Source organism: Sceloporus occidentalis, unplaced genomic scaffold (assembly GCF_023333645.1).
Source record: "Sceloporus occidentalis isolate IW3139 unplaced genomic scaffold, rSceOcc1.0.p SCAF_5, whole genome shotgun sequence".
Lineage (NCBI taxonomy): Eukaryota > Metazoa > Chordata > Lepidosauria > Squamata > Phrynosomatidae > Sceloporus > Sceloporus occidentalis.
The window spans coordinates 93,084,603-93,111,493 of record NW_028316985.1 but is presented as its reverse complement, the minus strand read 5'-3'; the positions used below and the strand labels follow the sequence as shown (position 1 = coordinate 93,111,493).

The 26,891-nt window shown below is 40.0% G+C and overlaps 1 protein-coding gene across 2 annotated transcripts in view; it reads right to left on the bottom strand.

The window, feature by feature from the left end:
- Positions 1 to 26,551, bottom strand: part of LCORL (ligand dependent nuclear receptor corepressor like) — an 81,493-nt gene extending 54,942 nt beyond the window's left edge. The window contains exon 1 of one of the 2 annotated variants that reach the window (XM_089524747.1): positions 26,360 to 26,551. In XM_089524747.1, coding sequence (XP_089380873.1) covers positions 26,360 to 26,468 — 109 coding nt within the window. In that variant the 5' untranslated portion in view covers positions 26,469 to 26,551. The remainder of the gene's footprint in view (positions 1 to 26,359) is intronic. The other variant, XM_089524748.1, reaches the window with a different exon arrangement.
- Between the last annotated feature and the right edge of the window lie 340 nt (positions 26,552 to 26,891).

Sequence of the window (26,891 nt, the reverse complement as noted above, 5' to 3'; positions counted from 1 at the left end):
GCAGTAATTCAGCATGGAAAAACTTTCTTTAAAGCAAATCTGTTTCTTGCCAATAACATTAGAAGAATATTCTGTTTTTCAATTTATTTCCAAGAAAAAAAGGACTTTGTTGTGTGTCTTCACATTGTTTCTGACTTCTGGCAACCCTGAGGCCAAAGGTCACCTGGTGGTTTTCCATGACCAAGTGGGGATTCAAATACTGGTCTCCAAGTTTAGTGCTCAAACCACTACACCACTATCCTGGCTCTCGAGGTTTACCTAATGTCAACAATAAAAAAAGGCCAGGCTTTGTCACTGTATGTCTTGTTGATTAAATGTGGTCTATGTTTTCCTGTTGTGAAGTTTCTAGATTAAATCTCAGCTCTGCCATGAATTCATGAACCATCCATTTTCCCAGTCCCAACCTGCAACACAAAAACAATGAAGTGACCTACTTGCCTGGGCTGTTGTAAATAATTACTAGCATAATCTGTGCGACGCTCAAACCACTACACCATGTTGGCTCTCTAAGAAGCATATATTTTTCCCCAAAGAGAGATAAGGTTTACAGGGAGCTATTCATTGTAAACGTTATGTAAATTAGAATACTGTTGGCCCTCCACATTCACAGGGTTAGGGGAACAAGACCTCCATGAATGTGAAAAATTCGTGAATAAGGTAAGCCCCACCCACCTCCTCCCCTGATGTCTGGGACAGCTGTAGACTTCATGCCCAGGATAGCTCCTAGACATGGGAGGAGGTGGGCAGGGCTTGCACATGGGCTCCCCTGGCCTCTCAGATCACGAACAACCAAATGAGTGAATCCTAAATCCACGAATGTGAAGGGCCGACTGTAATACAGTGGCCCCTTGTTATACGCTGGGGTTTGGTTCCAAGATCCCTCGTGGATAACAAAATCCGTGGATGCTCAAGTCCCATTAAATATAATGACATAGCAAAATGGTGTCCCTTATAAAAAATGGAAAATCAAGGTTTGATATTTGAAATTTATAATTTTTTGGAACATTTTCAAATCATGGATGCTTGAATCCATGTATAAAAAATCAGTGTATAAGAAGGGCTGACTGTATTATTATTCCAGTGAGAGGGAATATTCTCTGAATGAGTAATCAGTGAAAAAGGGTTAGCTAAAAAAGGAGACAGCCAGTCCAAGTTAGTTGATTTAATATTTTTACACAAGTACACTGACTTTTGGTTTACATGTGCAAAGGAAGACTATAATAATCTGTCTTTTTATAAGTATTGGTTGTCATTATTTTTATCTTACATCTAAGCACAACTTAACTTTCCCTCCCTCTCCATTAAGACCCTTTCTAATGCTGTCACAAATCAACTGTTTCGGAAATCTCAATTATTTTAAGCAATGGGCTTCAGTGGACATATTAGAAGTAAGAAATTTGATTAGTTTCAACAACCAACTATAAAAGAGCAGACAGTTATCAAAGTGCAAACACCAGCAGGCTATATATACAGCATATCTTTGCTCTAGTTAAAGTGATTGCATAAGATGCAGATAATGTGAGATTTTTTGAATATGTATGTTAAGAGGAAAAATATGGCAGTTTAGTAGCCAAATTATAACAGAAAAATTTGGCAGACTGATGAATATTAAATTACTATGGAAGGCCTATATGGGATCACCTTTAACTAAGGAGGAACAGACACAAGTCCTTATTTCTCCTTTCCTAAAATCCATCTCCACATAAATAAAGGAAAATTAATTAATAATGGAAAATACACTAAAACTGTTTCACAGGTGGTATTAAACACCAATGAAATTACACAAAATAAATAATAGTATTTCATCTTGGTACTGGAGGAAATGTGGACAAACATGACATGACACGGCTGTTGTCCACTGAGATCTGTACAATTTGTCTTTGCACTAGAGTTCAGATTTCCGAAAAAGTTTTGATCATTGACAGTATTTCTACTTCACTTATGTGTTGTAACTTCTCACTTTGTCATAACCTCTGTTATGAAGGAGTGCGGGTAAAGGAGGTTAAGACTCATGAATAGACATGAAGAAAAAGGCATGGCAAAAGTTTATCATTGTAAAGTAATCCCCTTTCCTGAGTAAGGAGAGGATGATAAAAATGTTGCCGCTTCTGAACAATAGGGAGAACCCAGGAGTCAAATGTGATGGTTTGTTATTCTCAGAAAGAGAAATGTAAACTAGTTCCAAAATGACAAGAGGGATAGGCTGGAGAGAAGAGAGAATGTGGAGCAAAAAATAGTTACCGTATATACTCAACTATAAGTCGAGAAATTTATGCCCAAATATTGACACTAAAATCTGGGGTCGAATTATACAAGGGTCAATACAGTTACCATGGCTTAAGTTTGACTGGAGGACAGTTAACAACAACAACAACAACAACAACAACAAACAGTAATAATGCTCATAAAGCTCCTTTAAAAAGTAGCCCTGATGTCCCACTCTCCGTGCCTCGGCAGCGCTTGCTGAAAGAGTTGCGACGCACCAGTGTGAGTGTGCAGCATGGAGTGATTCCCTTCTCAATCCTACTGCCAAACTTTTCTTTCTCCTCTCTGCATTTCCCCATTTTCCCTCCGTTTGCAAGCCAATCTCCAAACCTTGCCTCTTCTTTGCATTTCCCCCTTTTCCCTCCGTTCCCTGGCTGGGAAGGATGTATGGGGGTAGAAGATGATGGGAAGACTAAGGGGATGAGTGCTGTTAAGAAGATAGTAACTGAGGATGGAAGGCAGCTCTACTTCACGTTGGCTTTTAGGAGGGAATAGAAGAAAGGGCGCCAATCTTCTGAGACATAAACCACATCTTGTAATCCCTTTCCAACATCTCATGAATGGATTCATTAAAGAGGCCTTTGAAGTCAAAAGGCAGGTCTTCCACCATAGCTCGCATATCAGATTCCAATCCTGGCAACCTCAACCATGCATACTGACGTAGTGAAATGGCACTAGCAAGGGCTTTAGCCTTACAGTGTGCACAATGTGGAGATCCTGCAGCACCTTGGAGACTAACTGAAAGAAAGAAAGAAGTAGGTAACGTGAGCTTTCGTAGACTTTAGTCTACTTCCTCAGATGCTTTTGCACAATGTTTAGAAGTGAGGATCTGCTATACAGTTATCTATGTGCTTCTGGAAAAGTTTACTGTTTTCCTCTGATAACTCTGTGAGTAGCAAGCCACAGTAGAGTGGAATTTCGTTCCCAGAGTATCAAGTTTGTGGCATTTCTTGTCTGTAGGAGCAGATCTTGCTGTGTTGCCCATGACATATTTTCAGAGGAAGCCACAGTTCTCTTGCTGTACAAATTTTCAGTACAATGTTAATGGAACCTATTAGGTTCCCAGCTTTTGGTCCTCCAGATGATTTGGACTTCAGCTCCCATAATTCCTGACTCTTGGCCAAGTTTTCTATAGTTGCCTATTTTAATGCTCACTTTTGTATGTTTTTAACTGTATTGTTCTTTTAAAGATTAAATTGCTTTTTGTGCCAATTTTAAGGAAAAACAGTGAGATGATAATAATACTCTTTAAATATCTGAAGTAATGTCATAGAGAGGAGGGGCCCCAGAGGGTATAATCAGGTCTAATAGTTTGAAGTTAGAGGACAGTAGATTTTGATTGCACTTTAGAAGGAACTACTTGACATTAGGAGCGGTTTGGCAATGGAATAAATTACCTAGAGAGATGGTGGGATCTCCTTCACTCAATGCCTTCGACTACCTGCCTTAGGATACTTTAGCAGGATAGCACAGAGTAGGGGGTTGGTCTCAATGGCCATGAGACACCTTCAGGTCGATGACTGAACTCAAAAGCTAAACAGAGCACAGTGCAGGTGGGGTAAGGTGTCAATCCTATTTCCTCTTGATTTTTCCATCAGTACACATTTGATCTGGGTAAACAGCTGAAAAGTAGGGCAAATGGGAGGGGCAGAGCAAGCTGAAAATGCAGGAAGCAATAATCTCCTGCATTTCTATTTCAATGCACTTTCTTTGAACAACTAGCCCATAAGGAACTATGTACTGAAACTGCAAAATTGAACACATTCTACATGATTTGACAAACTATGGATTGATGTATAGAGAAAGATGAAGTATAAATGATTACTGTAATGCACTCTACATGGGACTGCCCTTGAAAAGTGTTCAGAAGCTGCAGCTAGTGCAAAATGCAGCAGTCAGACTTGTTTCAGGTGTGCATTAAAGGCCCAAACACACTGCAGAAATAATCCAATTTGAGACAGCTTTAACTGCCCTGGCTCAGTGCTAGGGAATCCTGGCAATTGTACTTTATTGTGGCACCAGATCTCTGACAGAGAAGCCTAAATGTCTCACAAAACTAGTTTACAGAATTCTCTACCATTGAGCCAAGACAGTTAAAGTGGTTTGAAACTGGTTTATTTCTGCAGTGTGCTTTAGGCCATAGTGATCATATAACACTGGTTCTGCAAGAACTGTGTTGGCTTCTAACTTGCTTCTAAGCTCAGTTCAAGGTACTAGTGCTGACCTACAAAGCTCTAAATGACTGGGGTCAAGGTATCTGAAATACCACTTCCTGATGAGGAAGTTTTGTTGCATGTCCCAACACCTTTTGAAGGTAGGTTAGTGGGTACATATAATGGCCTTCTCTATGGTAGTGTCTCGGCTGTGGAAGTTAGCTTAGCCACCTCTCTTGTAAGCTTCCAATGGGCAGCCAAAACAGTGCTATTCCACATGGCACTCAGTGTTTGAAACTTGTTTTAACAGTTTTAAAACTAAATTCTAGCATTGTTTTTAGCTTGCTTTAAAAGTTTTAAAAGAATATTTTAATGTGGTCTCTTCCAACTCTAGGATTCTATGCGTTTTAAAAATGTTTTAATTGGTTTTTATTTGTTCATTGCCTCAAGAGCCTTTGCAAGCTGGAAGCCAACACAGAAATACCTTAAATACATTTAATTAATGTGATGATTAGTAAAATTTAGACTCCACACTAGTAAAGACTATTTTGAAAATGATAATATTTTCCAAAATATGATTTTTTGATTAATTTATCACTACCTCCTGTTTGTTCTGTGTTATTGTATAAATTCAATTTGTTTAGTATGAGGGTTTGGGCAGGATCCCAGGAGAAGTGAGAATTATCACATTCATGTTGGACTCTGCCTTTTCTGGTTCATAAAAGCAGCCAGAGGGAGACGGGCAACAGAGGTTGGCAACAGAAATGGTGAATGTCTCACTGCAGAAATGTAGTCCCACTACCCCAACAGGCACATTGGGGGAGATATTGTGACAGGACCTTTTACTAGCTGCTCCTGGGATCTGGAACTCCCTCCCAAAGGAAGCTAGGCTGGCCTCCCCCACTATTCTCCTTTTGTTAGAAAGCAATGACCTTTTTTTTAAAAGACAGGCCTTTGGTTATTAACTTGCTGCTACAACTTGTCTTTTAATGGGAGGTGGTATACTTTTATTGTTATATTGTAAATCCTTTAAAACTGTTTAGTGGTATTTTAACAGGATATTTTATTTAACTGTTTAATTCTTTTTTTAATGTGCATTTTGTTTTAGCTATGATGTCAGCAGCTTTCAATCTCACACAGGGAGAAAGGCAGAATATAAATACAGAGGGAAAATACCCTTGATGTTGGCACCAGAGATGGCAATCATTTTCTTCCTGTGGATCTTTATTGTGACAGAATAGGGATGACTTATGGAATTGCCTGTGCTGCAGAGTTCACATATACAGTTTGGATATGGATCCAAACATTTCAAGTCATAAACCCTGCTAAATGGGTTACAATGCTTGAATCTGATCAGTCAAAAATAAGCAAATGGTTGAAAGTAATAACCTGCTTGACATTCTACTTACCAAACAAGAAGAGTATGTAGTTTTTTTAAAAAAAAGGATGGATGCTGCTCATTTTCATTTTTTAACAACTAGAAACCTAAGTGGCATTTGTTATCAATTATCAGTAAGTAGTAAATTTGTTTAAAATATGGTCAATAAACATTAAAGAAAAATCATCAAAAACTCAAGTTGGATAGTGTTCCACCAAAATTTTTATTATTAAGCATTTCATACTACTATTTTGAGCACACCGTATAGCTTTGACATAACATACTCCAGGAAGTACTCTAAAACATCTTTTCCATTAAAATTAGCCAATATCCCACTCAGATCATCAAGTCCACTGGATGCAGTAACAAGAAGTTATTTGCAATGGCACTGCAGAATAAGCTCCTTAACACCAAATGCCCAATATCTAAATGCTTGGAAGATATTGAGGATGCAGCTGCGCTGGGCAGGACACGTTTCTAGGATGAAGGACCACTGCCTCCCAAAAATAGTATTCTACGGTGAACTCGCCACGGGTCAGCGTAAGAAGGGCGCTCCAAAGAAGAGATATGACGACTCCCTGAAACAACATCTCAGGCTCGGCCAAATTGATCACCAACAATGGTCCGCCCTGGCCTAACATTGGGAGGCATGGAGACGCACTATCCATGATGCTGCAGCCTTTTTTGAAAGCTCACGCCGAACAAGTCTAGAAGAGAAACGACAGCGCAGAAATAACCACAACCCGGAAACATCACCCAAGGAGACTTTCTGCTGTGCTTTCTGCAACCGGACTTGCTTATCTCGGATTGGCCTGTGTAGTCATCAACACACTTGTTAGAAAGTGCGGGATGAGTCCTTCCTGAATCTTCGTTTGTGAAGAAAAGCCAGAGAGGAAGATATAAGCCACATTCAGACTAATGCTCTTTAAGATGACTTGGACTGCAACTTCTATCATCAGCCAAAGTGGCATACATCTTTGTTCTTTAACCTTGCCATGATTTCCACTCAAAGCCAGAGTGCTTTCCTATTCAAGTAGCAACTAGATCAGTTAGAAAACTTAAAGGGGACACGGAAGTCACAAAGCTGCTTTAGTGACAACAGCCAAAAAATACAGATGTTAATTTGGTGAGTGACGTTCAGAGGAAGAGAAGGAAAAATAAATGTAACATATATGCTTCAGTATGTAAAGGGATCTTGTAGCACTACTGAGACTAACTGAAAGAGAGAAGTTGATAGCATGAGCTTTCATAGACTTGAGTAAGATGCATGAAGAAGTAGACTCAAATCTGCAAAAGCTCATGCTATCAACTTTTCTTTCAGTCAGTTTCAAAGGTGCAACAAGAGCTCTGTACATACTGATTTTCCAGACTAACACAGCTATGTCTTTGAATGCTTCTAGGCATGCTTCAGTTAAATTATTGTAACAAACAAACAAAAAACGGTTCCAGGGATAGAAATGACAATGGAAAGAATAGAGGTTTTTTTCCACACCAGATTGGTTCCCACACCAGAAAAAACGGAGATCAACATGTGTCAGTAAGCTTTTTTATTCTAAACAATATGCATGTATGAAACATTCTGAACTTTGTAGAGACCACTTGATTCTCCCAAAATACATCCAGGTATAATTTTTTCTTTAATAAGTATCCATTTTTCTTAAGATTTGTTAACATGCTGGGGTAGCTGCTGGAGTAGGCTAACCTGCTTCCCTCTTCTCTTTCTGTTTTGCTATTCAGACAAGCTCAGTAAGGGATTCAGGAAGATTCAGGCTACTGCTCCATTTTCTCTTGGGTGATAGCCCTGGACCCATCAATGCCTATTTCTTGATACTAGGTCTACTGTTTCTGCAGCAGCCACCTGGCCAGTGGCACCTATCTCAGCCATGCCCAGCTTGTTGCTGCTGCCTCTGTCTCTCATGAGTAAATACAGCAATGACAGTGGCCCAGGTCTGCTCCTTCCTCTCACCCATGCCAGCCTCACAGCAAAAGGAAGGTCAGCTGGCAGGCTGCTTAGATGTTGCTCCCAAGGTGACTGGGTGCAAAGGGAGCAGTGACCAAACAGCCAATGAAGCAGCAACTGAGAACCCTATTGCCCATGCTGGCCGTTGCCACAAGGATGGCACAGGCAAGAGGCTTATTGGTGGCTGCTCCTTTGCACCCATTCACCCTGGGAGCAGCAACTGAGCATCTGGCTGAGAAGCAACCAAGAAGCCTCTCATCTGTGCTGGCTTTGCAGCAAAGGCCAGTGTGGGCAAGAGGCTTCTCAGTCACTGCTCCCAAAGTGATTGGCTGAAAAGGAGGAGAAAGGACTCTCAATCCCAGAGAAGAAAAGGACGGTTCTGAAGAAATGACACCAGATACTTCTCCTCCTTCTTCCTCAGACATAACTTCTACCATGCAGTTTAAAGTCACTGCCACACAAGCATTTTTTTTCCTTCTCCTACCTCTTCTCTTGGCTTGACTGACAAAAGGAAGCAGGATCAGCAGCGCAGCTCCAACCTGCCAGCTAAGTCCCAGCAACGTTTCCCAAAGCTTAAGCAAGAAAGCTCCCTTTTGCCACCACTTCTCTCCTGCCACCACGTGCTCTAAATCTTCATACTCATCTTGATCCTTAAAGTCACTGGTTCACTTTATCTTTCTTGCACGCCAATACTTTAACTGAAGACGACCCTTTTCCCTCACCAGTTACAGAAAGGCGGAAAGGGGACTGGGTAAATGCAAAATGAATTTTCTAAGTCTTTGTAAATATATATTTTAAAAGCTTTTTTACCAGCAGTTTTGTTAACTGTTATGCCTATAATTGCTTTCCATGCTGCTGCTTCTGAAAATATATGCTGTAATTAAGGCATTTCACATCATGTTCTTCAGTCATCTCCAGTCGTGATTCTAACGCTGCATGATATTTCGTTAGTCACTTTAGTATTCACTTTCTCCTGCTATTCAATTTTAATATTTTCAATCAGTGCATCTCTGGCCTGTTTAAACTTTCTGCCTGTCTACTGGAGTTATGGGATACAGTCACCAAAAAGAGCAACAGAACACAATAGAAAGATTAATCCTTCCCATAAAAAGGGAACCAATAGAACAAAAGCTCTTTATTGGTTTACAGAAGAAGTGTTCTGAAATATTTGAACAGAATATATTAATTCAACGAAGTGTTAGCTTTATCAGAATTTAGTAAAAACAGAGAACAATAACCAATTTTTGGACAAAAATGTATGAAACTCAGTCACAGATGTCAACAGAACTTCCTTACTGTCAGATTATTACAAACCAACTAAACAATGACCTTAGATACAAGGCAGAGGATTATGCAGTTTAAGCTTTTTCACTGACCCACTTAAGCCCAATAAGGTGAGACCAAGAAGCTGAGTAGGCATCAGAATACACAAGAAGGTTTTGCAGCCATTGTGTAGTTAGTGCCTCACACTGAGTAAGAATATACCAGCCAAACTATGGGTGCTATAAACCTCCCACTCCTACCTCTTTTTTCATGGCTGACCTTAGGAAAAATGGACCCACTTTTATTTTTTTAAAGTAAATCTTTCCTGAGTCTGCTGGAAGTGCAATCTGATATAACAGACAGCAGTTTTCCTTCCCCTGACCCAGGGCATCAGAAGCAATAAGAAGAACTACAGTCAAGCTCTCCATATCCATGGATTTTTTTATCTACGGATTCAAGCATCCATGACTTGAAAATATTTTTAAAATGTATAAAGTCCAAAAAGCAAGCCCAGTTGTTGCCATTTTATATAAGGGACATCATCTTACTATGCCACTGTATATAATAGGAATTGATTACCTGTGGATTTTGATATCAACAGGAGGACCTGGAACCAAACCCAGTGGACACAAAGGGCCCACTATAGTAAAAAAAAAAAAAAAAAAAGGGGGGGGGTTGGCAATGGAAAGGGAAAGAGTATGAAGAGAGAGAAAACTGAAAACACAGAATAGCAAGTTGGGAAGGAGGACGGAGAGCAGAATTCTGAATGAATAACCACCACCCCCCTACTGTCTTTATTTATTTATATATTGCTAGCTTCTTTACACATTGTTTTGAAAACACCACTGACTCTCTGGAGAATTAATTTTAAGGTATTCTTCTCTGTGTTAGGCATCAAATAACAGACAACAGTAGTTAATGCCAGGGAACCCCTGAAAAGTCAGCCAAGAGAATAATGTTGAAAGCCCAGAATATGCTGCATTTGCAGTCAATGACAGAAAGTATATGATCTTACACCAAATAAATGCTAGTGTAGAAGTACAATAAGCTATTTGATTTCTATTGGGAAGCCTAGGTGGTAGTGGTGGTGCCTATTATTATTAATTTTTAACATAAGCCATCTTAATTTACAATCAAGGTAATATACATTTAGAAAATAAAAGGACAGAAAGAACAAATAAAAACAGACATATAACTAATACACAATAGGACTCTTAACTCCCCATTCTGACTTTAATAAAAAGAATAAAAGAGAAAAAAATAAAAATATTATTTCACCATTAGAGATCCAGCTAAATACTACTACTAAAATTACTAAAAACCAGAGCCAGAGATTATTACATTATTAGATTTCTTATTGCTCCAAAAATGTCCAAACAATTTCATCTTTCAGAAAATCATCAGTTGGTTTATCCTTTAAAATCCATGTTAATTTGGCTATAATTACAACCTTAACAATCACTTCTTCTGTCATCAGTGCTTCTGTCTGCTTCTAGGTTTGAAAAACCAATATTATTGCTGCTGTCATTATATATTGCAGATGGAAATCATATTTACTCTCCAGTTCTTGACTAAACCTGAACAAAAATATTTCTCTAGTACACTTTTAAAATGTTTCTGGGTTAACATATAAATCTCAGACCAGTAACTGTTTGCCTTTTTACAAGATGACCACATATGAAAAAAAGGAGTTCTCTTTACCTTCACGTTCTGAACACTGATTTGAAATACTCTATGAGACATTTTCAACAAATCATTCAGGATTAAATAGCATCTATACATCATTTTACACAGGTGTTTTTTTTAAATTACTGTACAAACTAATTTATATATATTTTAGACCACATTTCCCCATATATCCAAATTGACATTATGCCAAAAAAATTTCTCCCATATTATTGGGTACATACCTATCTTCTGTCTCCAATTTTAAAAAGCGATTCATACACTTTTTAATTGCATGGTCATCTTTACATCAATAAAAGAGAGCAACAAAAGCCTTGGCAAAACATTTACTTTTATTACTGCAATTCTACCCTAAAGAGTTTAACTTTCCCCATTTTTCTAAGTGTCTTTCAATTTCTTTATAGACTTTCCCCATAATTATTTTTCACAATTCATTTTACCCAGAGCATGTCCCAAACACTTAATCTTTTTCCAGAAGAGCTTTCCATGGGTTTTAGATCATTATTACAAGATGATCTGCATATGTTCTCAGTTTATACTTTTGTTTTTTAAATCTTACCCTATAGATTATTTATAATTTATATATTGCACCTATATCCTGCTTTTCTCCCAACAGTTTCCAAAAGTTTTAAAAACAAGAACAATTAAAACACTGATCACAAAAGTTAAAAGTTGTCTTGTATAATTATCTTGCAATAGGGTTTCCAACACCAAATGAATAGTAAAGGCAGGAAGACACAATCCTGTCTAGTCCCGTTTTGTATTTCAATCAGTCTTCTGTTGCCATTTACTAAAATCAGGGTGTTTAAACTAAGTAGATGGGTGAAAATATTATTTGTGCGATAAAGACAAAATCCATTCTCTCCAGTATTTGAAATAAGTAAATATCTTAGTTATTATTTAATGAGCTAGTTCTATAATTTGATATCTCATTTGTATTTCCTTTACAAATCATTGAACAGCTGGCCTTCTGTATCCATTGATTCTGCATCCACAGATTCAACCATCCACAGCTTGAATTTAAAATAAAAATAAAAAAAAATCAAACCTTGATTTTGGCATTTTATATAAAGGACACTTTTTTATTACACCACTGTATATAATGGGACTTGAGCATCTACAAGGGATCCTGGATGCCAAGTGCCCACTGTAATATAAACATTTTATTAAAGGAGGATTAACATCAATTATTTTTTTTAAAAAAAATTACTTTCCTTTACAACAGACTTTTAATTTAAACATATTTTGAATTTCATAAATAAAACACTTGACTCTTCTTCAAAAACAGCCAATATGGTCAGCCCTCCACTTTCACAGGGATTAGAGGCACAAGACCCCTGCGAAAGTGAAAAAAACATGAATAAGTAGGGAAAGGCAGGGGGATAGCACATGTGCATCCCCACCTTCCTTTGTGCTATAGCTGGCTTCCCTCACTCAGCTATAGCACAGGTAAAGTAGAAGATCACAGGTGTGCCCCCGACTTCCCCTGTGCTATAACTAGCTGAGGGAATCTGGCTATACCATAGGGGAAAGGAAAAGAGCATGCACACACACCACCTACCCTTGTGCTATAGCCAGCTTCCCCAGCCGGCTATAGCACAGGTAAAAGAAGAGCATGCATGCACCCCCTGCCTTCCCCTGTGCTAGTCACCCGAGGGAAGCCAGCTACTGCACAGATGAAAGCAGGAGGGGTGTGCGCTCACCTTTCCCAGCTGCTCCCTCCATCCTAGGCTTCCCCCCCTGAGGAGTGCATGTGCATGTGGTGACAACATTGTGAATAATCAAAACTGTGAGTGTCAAAGGCACGAAAGTTGACAGTCATCAGCTGACAATTCCATAATAGCAAGTATGCAATGTTTAAAATGTAGTCTAATGAACTATAGCCTAAATCCAATTGTTAGTCACAAATGAAGAAGACTCAGTCTCTGGTTTCTAAATTAAGATTCCAGTGATATCACAGTTACACTGTTCTCCCAAAGAAAAAAAAATCTATCAAGTATCAAGGAAACTTTATGTAAACCAATACACTAAATCAAGGCTATCTCTGGTGACTTAAATCAATGTTTTAAAAATCACAGTGATTATACAGTATGAAGTTTGTATCCTTAAAGACATATGACAAGATAACCATATTTATTCAAACTTTGTTTCTTTAGTCACAAACGATCCCCTTAGTGAAGGGCCATCTGGTAACTAAATCCATTGGGCTTCTGGAACTCAATGTTTTGCTTTCCACTTACAAACTGTTCTTGAGGAGCAAAAGGCTACCAGACATATATGTTGACACCAGCTTTGAGAGCAAGCAATGTGCCTGGTACATGCCTAGGCAGCAATCAGACCAGGTTGGACAGTGGAACACACTCCCTGGGAGACTGGTGGAGTCTCCTTCCTTAGATGTCTTTAAACAGAGGCTGGATGGCCATCTATCGGGGATGCTTTGATTGAGAGTTCCTGAATGGCAGGGGGTTGGACTGGATGGCCCTTGTGGTCTCTTGTTACTCTATGATTCAGGTATCTGAACACATCAAGCTCACTATTCCATACACAAATGCAGGAAACACACCACATATTTAAGTCAGGGGGTCTCAACCTGAGGTGTCCACACCCCCAGGGGGTGAGAGATGGAATTTCAGGGGGTGCGATACAGAGTGGTCTATGTCCTTCAGTGACAAGTCCCAAACCATTGTTCAATTTTTCCTGAATAAATTAGAATCTAATTGCTCGATGAAGATATTAATTTTATGCTCTGAGTTAAAAGCTTTTTAGCAAAGTTCAATTTGTTCACAAGCAGTACTGTACAAGGTTCAATTTCTGGTTCAGAAACTAAACTTCTTCCTCTTCAAATGTGATCATTGGTAGGCGTGAGCTTACTTCTTCATAGTGGTGTCAGACATAGAAAAGGTTGGAGACCACTGGTCTAGGTGTTCAAAGTTCTAATTTTAGTCTTCCCCAATATCTGAACATGAAAAGTAACACTCTACATAATGTAAGGTGCAGTAGATAAGATCAGTGAATGAATCCAAAAACATAGCCAAGGTTTCCTTCTTTTTATGTGTATAGCTCTTCCCTATGGATGAGAAATGCCCCCCTCCCTGCTTCATTGCTATGCTTAGATCCAGCAGACTCAGGCCTGTGACCTCCCTAATTAAATCTAGCTAGCTGGCATGTGGTCTTCCTCTTTTTCTACTAGTGTCTACCTTTCCTAGCATTATCATCTTTTCTAATGAATCATGTCTTCTCATCAAGTGGCCAAAATATGGCAGCCTCAGTTTCCTCATCCTGGCTTCCTGACAGAGTTTGGGCTTAGGATCCATTTGTTTGTCTTTTGGGCTATTTACAGTATCTTCAGCATTCTTCTCCAGCACCACTTCCCAAATTAGTTGATTTTTTCCCCTATCGGCCTTCTTTACTGTCCAGCTCTCGCATCTGTTCATGGTAATAAGGAATACAACAACAACAACAAGTTTATTGATTACTCAGCTGACTGTATCAAAAAATGCACAATACAAATTGCAAAATACAAAACCAGAGTGTCAAAATACATACAAAAAAAACACTTGGTCACATCTAAAAGCTCACATAAAATTAAGACAAGAGTTAAGAGTAAAAAACAATACTAGCTAAAGTTCTTGTGAGGGACGATAGTGATCATCAACCTGTCCACTTTCCAAGGCCACTCAGATCTTAGACCCAGTAGTGCTGAAGTAGAATACCTGTGGGCTAACATGGAAGACGGTCAGGCCAGAAGGCTCAAATGCAGCAAGGTGGACACTGAATTACTTGATAAGTTTTTGTTCTCTGAGCAGATTATGTCTGAATATAGATCAATAATGGTAGGTAATTTAGACAGGGATGATCCCCTTCTTGGCTTTGATAATCTTTGTAGTCTACTAAGAAAATTTCTAATTGATGAGTCCCCATGCAGAAAACCCTGGTCTGTTGGATCAACTTGGTTTGATCTTGATTGTGTTAGAATACAGTGGCTTGCAAATTCTTACTCTGGTATCAGTTGTATACCTTTACACTAGGATCTTGACTGGTTCTTTTGTGGCTGCCCTTCCCCCATTCCTAGTTTTCTTCTTACTTCTTGACTGCTTTGCCATAGCACACACTGATTTTCTTTTGGAATTCCTTGGTGCACTCCATTAACCATCATATATATATATATATATATATATATATATATATATATGATGGTTAATGGCGTGCATTATATATATATATGCGCACTGTGGCCTCTAACGCCTGTTCCTTTCACAAACCTTGCTTGGACCTCTGGGATTTCTCTCTCCATATATGACTGGAGTCTATGCTGCAGAATTTTAAGCATAATGTTGTTTGTGTGAGAAATTAATGTTATGGTCCTATGGCTGCTGCAGTCTTTTGTGTCTCCTTTTTTCTGGATGGGTATGTATATTGATTGTTCCCAATCTATTGGCCATTGTTTTATTTTCTGTATTTGTTGACTTACTATAGTTAACACTGGTGTTGATTCTGTCTGTGTGGATTGCAGCAGTGCAACTGGATTATCATATGTTCCTGGTGATTTGTTCTTCCCAATTCCTCTTATTGCAGCTTCCACCTTGCTTTCTAGAATTTGGGGTTCATCTTCATATGGTTCTTCATTGCATGTGTCATTCGTTTTTCCATCTCTTTTATACAGCTCTTCTGTGTAGTGCTTCCATTACCTGGAAGAGGTTTCTCATTCTTCCTTTTTTGTTGTTGTCTTCTATTTCTCTGCATTATTATACTAGGTTTCTTGGATCCATCTAATTCATGAGCTACAGTAACTCATTTAAATCAAACAGGATACAGATTTTTATAAGCGTTGCAGTATTTATTACAAGGCATCAACATGAGAATGTTTAGATATCTATATTGTTTTGTTGTTAAATAACAATAATAATAATAATAATAATAATGATTTCTTGCCCACCTCTCCTCATCAATCAAGGCGGGAAACAACAATAATTAACAGACATACCACATCAGTTAAGACACATCGAGTAAAATACAAATCCATTTAAAAGGCCATATATACAATTTTAAAAGGTCAAGATATACACATATTAAAACAATCCATATTTAAAATTCATCATTTAAAATTCACTAACTAGAACAAATGTCCACCAGAGGACATGAGCATTCAGGGTGGGTCATATGGAAGGAGGCGAGCCTATAGGTAACCCATACATGTAGTTTTAAAGGTAGTAACCAACACTTTGTATCTTGTCCAGAAACTAATTGGCAGCTAGTGGTGTGATTTTAATATTGATGTAATGTGCCCTCCCTCCATAGCTGCCATCCTCCAGCCTGCGAGGGAGTGACCAGAAAGGCCCAGCTCCATCAGGACTAGCCTGAAGAAGAGCCCTCCCTCCAGTCCATCTGCCTTGGTCCAGGCCTCAGAGGGAGAGAAGAATGCTGGACCTGATTCCCTCCCCCCCACCATTCCCTTCTCCTTTTGTGTCATGTCTTTTTAGATTGTAAGCTTGAGGGCAGGGAACCGTCTATCATCCCCTCGGTTGTAAGCTGCCCGGATTCCCAGTGATTGGGCAGCATATAAATAGATCCTTTTATTATTATCATCATCATCATCATCATCATCATCATCATCATCATCATCATCATCATCATCATCACTTATGGATATCCCAGTATACTATCTGCTGCCATGTTTTGAACTAGCTGAACCTAGTACGGAGCTAGCCCAATATTCAGTGCATTCCAGAAGTCCAGCCTTGAAGTTACCAGAACATGCACTACCATCTTTAGGTCCTCCAGCTCTAGGCTGGGTCACAGCTGGCATATCAGCTGGAGCTGATAGCAAGCACTCCTGGCCATTGCATCTATCTGAGCTGTCATTTGAAGTGACAGATCCAGAAGCACCTGAGCTGCAAATACAGTCTTTCAGGGAGAGTGTAACCCCATCCAGGACTGGGTGACAAACCTCCAAACCCAGGTTAGGACCTTTCACAGTAAGCACCCTGTCTTGTCTGGATTCAGCTTCAATTTGCTTTTCCTCATCCAGCTGATTACCTCCAACAGGCATTCATTCAGAGGAGACACACTATCCTTAGCTGAGGCTAATTTTGAAGACATGAAGACATTTGGGTGTCATCAGCATCTGACAGCACCCCGTCCCATTCCTCCAGATTATCTTTCCCAGCAGTTTCATGTAGATGTTGAACAGCATTGGAGTATGCCATATAACAGTTCCTTTTTTGAGGAGTAGCTATCTCAAAGCATCACCATCGTGAACCTGCCTGAGAGATAGAACCAGAACCACTGAAGCACACTGACTCTGATTCCCAAATCCCACAGGCATTCCAGAAGGATGCCATGGTCGATGGCACTGAACTTCACTGAGAAGTTCAAAAGCACCACCAGGGACACACTGCTCTCAATGCTCAGACAAAAATTATCCACTGAGGCAACCATAGCACTCCAATTCCAAATCCTGCTTTAAAGCTGGTTTGAAATGGGTCTAGATAATCTGTATCATCCAAGACTGCCTGGCATTGGAAGGCAACTGCCCTCTCAATCACCTTGCCCAGAAAAGGAAGATATGAAACTGGTCTATAGATACTGAAATCCAAGGAAGGCTTTTTCAGAAGTGGTTCTACCACCGCTTCTTTTAAACAGGCTGGAAAACTTCCCTCCCTGAGAGATGCATTAACAGTATATTGTAGTTGAAGTCTAATTGCATCTCTACCCTGGACAATCAGCCAAGAATGGCAGGAATCAAGAGGACAGGTTGTCCTCCTTACTTGTCCCAGCAGCTTGTCCACATCAGTGATACTCACCAGTTGGAAGTGATCGAGTGTAATTCTACTCACAGAGTTGCTGGAACCCCACTGTCAACTATAATGACGGCATATAAATCGGCTCTTATCCAAGAGATTTTAATCTGTGAAGCGATCATTAAAAGCATCACAGCGAACTGCTGCTGAATGTTCTAGAATTGGATTCAGGGGGGGAGGGTGCTTAAATTAAACCTCTCACTCCCCTGAACAGTTTGGCTGGATGCAAATTCACAAATGCAGTAAGTGCAAGTAGAAAGCTTTTTTTGCTAAACATATTGCCACCTTATAGGAACAATGATCTCTATAGTGTGTCTTGTTAGACAGAAGTTGAGTTTTCCGTCATCTGTGCTCCAGTCATCATCCTTTGCATTTCAGCTCTCTAAGGTCACCTGTATACCATGAGGCCCAATTAGTGGCGGGTCAGAGAGGCTGTTTGGGGGTGATCCTGTTAACAGCCCTAGTAAAGTCTTGATTCCAACTACTGATCAGTACTTCAACAGGATCATCGGTGGTACCGGCCATATGACCCTCTAAGGCTTTCTGGAATCCTAAAGTTCCAAAAGCCTTTGAGGGCGGGTCATCTTAATAGGCCCACCACCCCTGCAGGGATGGATAGTAGCCATGATACTAGCTCTGACCAGAAAATGATCTGACCATGACAATTTGGAGGTTCTCAGATCGCTGTCCACAGATCTGTATGCTCTGAGCTGAAAACAGCATCAAGGGTGTGATCTGCTGCATGTGTGGGTTCTGAAACCAGTTGGAATAGGCCTATGTTTGTCATGGATGACAGGAACCCTCCAGCTTCACCTGACAGACTAGTCACAATGTTGAAATCACCCAAAATCAAGAATCTGGGCAACTCCAACACCAGTTCCATGAGCTCGGACTGGGAGTCTGTTAGGCAGTGGGGTGGGCAGCACACTAAGACAATTCTTAGTTCCACAACTCTCCCTTTCAGTATTTCAGACTGAACTTGTTGCATGGCTTGAAGATTACATCCCCAAAGACAAAACACTGTGTTTACAATCACCAGAAGGTATAAAAGATTTTGAAAGTAACATTCACCTCCCTGGTTACCACCTTCACTTACTTTTATCAAAAACAAGTGAAACAGAACAATAGAGCTCTGTCTCTACCAAAAGATATAAGGGAAGACACTGCTACCTACTCAATAGCCTATCTGCATTAAAAATCAAGTAGATTTAAAGAGCTGCAATGTATAGCCCATTGTTTAATACCATGGTAGCATCTGTTCAAGGTGTGAGAAGTTGAAACTGCAAATCAACATAAAGCATTTATCACCATAGTAATTGGGTTCCTACAAGCGAGGCAGACAGGCAAAAACAAGCAACTGTTCTGGCAGAAGGGAACAGTGGGGAAAAAAATTAATTAATGGCTTTCAGTTTCCACATTCATTTCCAAACTGTTCTTACCGTCTCTCAAACTATACAGTCACAACTTAAGATGTTGTACATATCTCTGTCAATAAGGCATAACATTAATCCCTGGAGCCAGACCCAGTTTGGGTCCTTCAGGGAAAAGAAAGAGGGCATAAATAGTGCAACAATTAAATAAATAAATTGAAAAATAAAAAAAATTAAAAAGAAAGACATAATATAGGAATGTATCATGAACACCACAGGGTGCATTAAAGTGAACTGTAATGATCTGCTGAGTATGGAGAAGGGAGGAGGGGGTCCAAGACATGGGATACCGGAATCTACAGGAAAGAGGAAGAAATGGTAACAGACTGTGATGGACCAGCTAAGAAATAGGACTGAAGAGTAACATACAGGTGGCAAATAAAAGGGGATTTGAGGTTTGGAAACACAAAAGAAAGTATGTACTATGAGGTTCAAATTGCACATTCTGGACAGAAGGAAGACAGGATCAAATCATAAAGGGGATCCAAAAAGGCCTCGAGCGATAAGGAGGAAAATACAGAAAAGGATCAGCACAATATAGCATACTGGAAAAGAACAGTTTCAACAAAAAGAGTTAAAGATGAAAAGTAAAAGATTTTTTTCAAAAACAAAAATAATTTCTGTGATTAGCATATGAGATTTCTAGATTTTAAAAAGGAGGTAACGTATGTGGATGTCTATAGGAAATTTTCTAGTGAGGAATGCAAAACGACAGTATTATGAGACAGAATCTGCACAAACAGCACACTGTTACAACATACCTGAACATTTTATATCTGTGTGTGCATGTGCTTTACTGTTCAGCCACGTTCCATGATATTTTAAATAAACAAAACGCACAATGTAACAGAACATCCCAAAATTTGACAACACTTGAGAACAGGGTTATATTCAGATTCATGCAGGAGGTATCATGAATGCCAGGAAAGTTTTGAGAGGGATATTTTAAAAAACACAGACAAGAGAGAGAAATACGTGAACAGTGATCTTTTAAAAAGCATTGGATAGTTTAAAATCCTCTTTAATCTCCCCTTTCAACTTCTTAACATTAAAAAAGTCCCTATGTTCTAAATGATTTCCTTGGAAATATTGATGAACATTCTTTATAGGACAAGAATGGGGTCTGCGGGGAGTATTTTGCAAAAGGGCTATGAGAAATGGTTACAGACGGTTTCAGATACTAGAAGAGCCTGAACTGTTTGTTTCACCTGCATCTGAAATCCTAAATTCTTTCCTGGCTTAACACGACTACATTTGAAAGGGATATATGAATCCTAGTAGACCACAAGTTTAACATGAGTCAACTGTGTGATGCAGCAACTAAAAAGGCCACTGCAATTCTAGGCTGCATCAATGGAAGTATAGTGTCTAGATCAGTGGTCCCCAAACTATGCCCTTTAAGAGATTTTGGACTTCAGCTCCCAGAAGCCTCAAGCCATGTTAGTCTGGGATTTAAAAAATGTAAGCTGCTCTGATAGCCTTTTGGATGAAGAGCAGGGTATAAATACAGTGGACCCTTGCCTTACGGTGGAGCCCCATTCATTTCAGCATGTAAGCTCAAAGCTGCGTATAACACGGGCGCACTGTACTATAAACAATAATAGTAATAGTAATAATAATTCCGGGAGCTGAAGTCAAAATTTTTAAAGAATACAGTGTGGGGACCACTGGTGTAGATCAAGGGAAGTAATAGTGCCACTTTCTCCTGCTTTGGTCAGGCCTCACCTGGAATACTGTGTCCAGTTCTGGGCACCACAATTCAAAAAGGATGTTGAGCAGCTGCAGCATGTCCAGAGGAGGGCCACCAAAATGGTGAAGGGTCTGGAAACCATGCCCTATGAGGAAAGACTTAGGGAGATGGGGATATTTAGCCTGTAGAAGAGAAGGTTAAGAGGTGATATGATAACCCTGTTTAAATATTTGAAGGGGTGTCATATTGAGGAGGGAGCAAGCTTGTTTTCTCCATCTCGAGAGAATAAGACCTGGAGCAATGGATTCTAACTACAGGAAAAGAGATGCCACCTCAAGATTAGGAGGAACCTCCTGACAGTAAGAGCTGTTTGACAGTGGAACACACTCCCTTGGAAAGTGGTGGAGACTCCTTCTTTGGAGGTTTTAAACAGAGGTTGGATGGCCACAGGTCGGGGGTACTTTGTAAGTTCCCTAGAGGTCTCTTCCAATTCTATGGTCCTATGATTCCCTACCTCCCATGGAATGGTCCTTCCTTGCTGGTTAACAACTAAATAGTTAACAAACAGATAAAAAACTAACTGGAGAGCTTATTTACTTCATTACTTACTTTCCACCATTAGGTTTGGCAACACACAAAAGATTCAGCTTTGTTCAGAACAAAAAAGAAAATGTAACCATTGTTACTGTGTGCCTCCAAGTCATTTCTGATTTATGGCAACCCTAAATCAGCAAGATTTGTTGGTTTTCTCAGCAAGATTTGTTCAGAGGGGTATCTTTCTTTGACTTCCTTTGAGGCTGAGAGAGTGTGACTTCCCCAAGGTCACTCAGTGGGTTTCCATGGCTGAGTACCAATTCAAAGGCTTGTTTCTAGAGTCATAATCCAAAACAGAAACCACCACACCACACTGGTTTATAAAAATAATTCCTAAATGCATTTCAGATAAGTAAATTTATTACGTCATCTCGGACTACAGAAAGCATATAAGGCTTCAAGACCACCAGGTATCTTCATCAAAAAATAAGTTGCAGAGAGAGAAAGGCTAACTTGAAGTCATAATACCTCTTTAAATGTGAGAGGACAGGGCTGTACCTACACACACACACACACACCCCTCCTTTCCTTAATTAATTTTTCTATTGCTACCAGCAACTTCACACGCCATACCCTACATTTCCTTACAAAAAAGCCAATGTATCTCAGAAATGAGTAACTCTACTATTCTGTTCACACAGAAGGTAACCAGCTTCTTATGGGAAACCTGTCTGCAGGGCACAAGTACAATTATAGTGGGCCCTTGGTATCTGCTGGGGCTCCCAGACCCCTGTGGATACCAAAATCTGTGGACGCACAAGTCCCATCAAAAACAATGTCATACTAAAATGGTGTCCCTTATATAAAATGGCAAAATCAAGGTTCGCTTTTTGGAATTTATATTTTTTAGCAATATATTGAAGCTGTGGATAAAGACTCAGTGGATACTGAGGCCAACGGTACCTCCTGTTTTCCATTCCATGTCACTTACACTGATACAGAAGTATCGCCAGCCTAATAGCCATGGATGGCCCTAACGTCTGTCTAATCAATTTAATGCCATCCAAGTTGAAAGCTTAGCAGACAACTTTTTGTTCGGGTGACCTCTCTTTGCAGATACACAGACAATAAAATCTGTTGGAAGTTAACTTACATCAGGCCCACCCCATGACAGTCAAGTTCAGTTCACTGCTCGGACTACGTTTTCAGAACTTCACAGCAAGAAAGCTCTTCCAGTTTTGCAGCTATATGTGTAAATGTCCAATGCAATGTTTGATGCAGAGCAACCCTTCATGGTATGGTTCACTTCCAGCATCCAGCCATTTCACACAATTTGTATTCTTGTGTTTTGGATTTCTACTACTCCTTGAGATCTTCACCAGCCTCCTCTGATAAGAACAGTACACAACCTGACCAAATATAACTTTTTGCTATGGGCCACAAATAGTCTGCCGCTCAAGGTACAACGTGATGGCAGAATTTCCACAGGCCACATCTACCCCGTTTTCTACCCCCTGGTTGCACACACAAGCTCCAAATGAAATGGAAACAAAATGGACAGAAAGACATTTGGTTTTGCTTTATATAAATGGTATTGAGCTGTAGCAGATTACATTTAATAGGAAAATCAAACTCCAAGTGTTGCCAGCATTTTTTTTCCCTATAGCAATGAGACACCTGGAAGTCAGAATTCCCACCTTGTCCTGTAATATACCCAAATGTTCTGTCAAAACATAGGAGTTGCTTGAAAAACAAGTTTAAGTTGATCCATTTTCCTGCAGGCAAGATGACAGAAAATACACATCTCCGTGTGCATGGATAAATGTTCTATGTAAAGTCTTCTGAACACCTCATAAGTCTAGTGTTGTCTCATTCAACACAAGCTCTATCCTCATTATACAAATATAAAAGGGAAAGTATATTGTAGGAATTGTAAGAATGTGTACACTTGGCCCTTGGTATCCAGGGATTTTTACTCCACAGATTCCACCATCCATCGCTTGAAAATATATATATTTTTAAAAATCCAAAAAGCAAACCTTTATTTTGCCATTTTACTACCTCAATGTACATAACAAGACTTGAGCATCCATGGATTTTGGTCTCCATGGTGGGTGTGTATGTCCTGAAACCAAATCCCAGCCCACTGTATTTGTTCAGTATTTGTACACTGGAGACAGAATGGGAGTCTATTACTAAATCCTTACTTTTACTTTTGGTTTACTTGGTACTCAGAGAATACAACTCCCCTCAAAGTATTGCCTCCCTTAGTCAACATGCTTTTCATCTTGGGGGGGGGGGGAGAACTTGACAGCTGAGAAAACTGGAATGCCAGGTGGGCTGGCTTTAAACGTTCTTGACTATGCATAGCATCCGAGAAAGATTTAAATCTATCAATGCTCATGGTACCAACTTCTTTCCTTCTCTCATACTCAGTGATACAAGATCCCTTTGAATACTGCTCCAGACTAACACAGCTATGTCTCTGAATTCTTGACTATATATGCAAGTTCACTGTGATACTCCCCCACAGTACAAAAATGACTATAAATTCAGTTTGACTGAGGCCTGGAAGAATAAAAGTTCTGAGTTCTCCACTTTCTCAGTGCAATGCTATCTGAATTTAACCACCCACCGTTATCTTTCGAGGGTCCAAAACACACTGCAGAAATAATCCAGTTTGGGACTGCTTTAACCGCCCTGGCTCAATCCTAGGGAATTCTGGGAACTGTAGTTTTGTGAGACATTTAGCCTTCTCTATCAGAAAGCTCTGGTGCCACAATAAACTACAATTTCCAGGATTCCCGAGCATTGGGCCAGGGCACTTTGAGCAGTCTCAAACTGGATTATTTCTGCAGCATGTTTTGGACCTAAATCACCTTATTTGTATTCATAGCCAAAAAAAGAATAGGATCCAGATAAGTGTTGATTTTGTGTGTTTTGTTTTAATTTCACTGTGTTTGTGTCTTAATCAAGCTTTTATTTTTAGTTCTATATTTAAATACTGTTAGTCATCATGTGAGCCTTTTGGTAGAAAGGCAGTAAACACACGGTAAATTTGGAGATATTCACCTCTGATAAAAGCAGGATAAAGTGCCTTGTGCAAGCTTTAAAGCTCATGCTGTTTTTGATGCTCATACAGCCAGTTTGTAAGAGAGAAAGCAAAGAGTTCTGGAGGACAGTGCTATCTGAAAACAGGTGAACCCTCTTCTGTATCGGAGTTTGACTCCGTTCCTTACACTCTTAAGAAATCAATGGATGCCAACAACCCCAGAGAGGAATGAGCGTTGAAAGAAAAGAGGCAAAGGCACATGGCAGAGGGTTATCTGTTGACCGCCATAAACGAGAAAAATTCTTATCTTGATAAAACATTATTAAGTGATGAAAATCTTCCTAGCGGAGAGCAAACTATGCTCCTCATAGTTTCAAAGGGTAAGTGCAGACAGGGGAGAAGCCAACCCACGTAATTCCATTCCAAAGGTAGCCAAATGGAGAGTCTCCTCTTTCTCTCCCAACCCCTCTCAAGTTCTAACACAGACCATAAGCAAATTCATTCACGAAAACACAGGAATGCCAACAGGAATTATACTCATCGACTGGAACCCTCTTTCTTTAGACTGCAAAATCCAAGGGCAGGGGCTTTATTTGCAAGCCTTCTTTGGTGACAACGTGGAATAAAGATGTTTTAAATAATAATAATAATAATAATAATAACAACAACCACTCCCATTACTTACTACGAGGCTTATGTAGCAGAGCTTCCCTTTACTGCTGCTCTTAACTATGTCCGTACTCCTCGTGTCTAGACTGATATTAGCAAAACTTCAAATGGGGCAGTAGAGAAATCAAGTATCATACCACTATCCTGCTTATAAGACATTTATGTTATGCATTATCCTAACGTTTACAATATATAAATCAAGAAGTTTGTAAACAAAGAAAAGAAATAAAAATCCTTGTTGCCCTCAGATGCATGTGGGCAAGACAACCACAGACAGAAAATAATTGAGAAGCACTGCCCTAACCCTAGCGAATATGGAGGGACAAGTGTGTGTGTGTGTCTATGTATATATATTATATATACACACATATATATATATCAAATATAATATATATGTGTGTGTTATTATATATATAATATGTATACATATATATATGTGTGTGTGTCATTATATATATGTATATTATATGTATACATATATATGTGTTATTATATATATATTATATGTAAACATATATGTGTGTGTTATATATATATATATATATATATTATATGTATACATATATATGTATGTTATTATTATACATATATATTATACATAAACATATATGTGTGTGTTATTATATATAAATTATATGTATACATATATATGTATTATATATATTATATGTAAACATATATGTGTGTATTATATATATATATATGTATACATATATGTGTGTTATTGTATATATATATTATCTGTATACATATGTTTTATATATATATATAATATGTATACATATATATGTGTTATTATATATATTATATGTATACATGTGTGTTATTATATATATATATATATGTGTGTGTGTGTGTGTGTGTGTGTATATATATATATATATATATATATCTCAGTTTGCCAATTCATCACCAGTTGGGAACTATATCTATATCTATATCTATAAAAGACCTGGGAGAGAAGCCTGACTGCCAAACTGTCAAGAACTTTTATGCCTGGAGGAAGGGGGAGAGAGAGAGAGAGAGAGAGAGAGACCCTTCCAAATAATACTAGTAACTGGGAGGATGGTTGGTCGGTTTGAAAGACGGGGAGGGAGGGAGGGAGGGAGGGGGCCGAGAGGCGGGGCAAGGAGCGAAACTGCCGTTGTTATGGCAACGGCGCGAGGGAGGGAGGGAGGGAGGGAGGTTGCCAGCGCAGTCCCGCGCGAAGCAGGGAGGGAGGGAGGGGGGTAAACTTCAAATCCCAACCGTCAACGCACGAGCGGCTTCTCCTCTTAAAGGGGCAGCCCCGGACAAAAGGGATGGCGGACATTCCTCCCTCCGACCCCATACACACCGACAGAGGCTAAACCTATAGGCAGCAGGCACGCCTCTCCTCCCTCCAGGGAGGCTCTCCTCCGCGCCGCTTTCCTCCTCCTCCTCCTGCTCCGGCTCTTCCGCCCCCGTCCCCCCTTTTCCCCTCCTTTCCTCTCCGCTTACCCACACAGTGCATGAGCCGGTGCCGCCAGGAGTCGAGTTCGCGGCGGACCCCCCGGCGCTCCGCCGTGCAGCGAGGGCTCCGGCACTGAGCTGGAGCCGCGGCGGCCATTCTTGCCCGTGTTCCCTTTTCCAACTGCCTCTGACCTCACGCCCGCTCATTTACATAAACGGGAGCGCGCCCGCCCGCCCGAAACCCCCTCGACGCCCGGCCACGCCCACTGGGGTGCGCGCGCGTACGCGGAGAAGAAGAGAGCCAGGAGCGCCCCCCCCGCCCCACTCTAGTCGCCAGCCAACCGCCAACGTTCCATTGAGGAAAGCCGTTGCTCCTCCTGGCCCCGCCTCCCCCTCAGAGGGAATAAAGGCGCGAGGAGGGGAAGAGGCTCGCTTTGTGTGGCCCAGGCTAGCGAAGGGAGGCAGTTAAAGCAGCAGCAGCAGCAGCAGCCCCCTTGCGGACTACAACTCCCAGAAAGCCCCGCGCCACCCAGATTCACCTCACAAAATGTAGCCTAGAGCCCTAAGTTCATATACATTT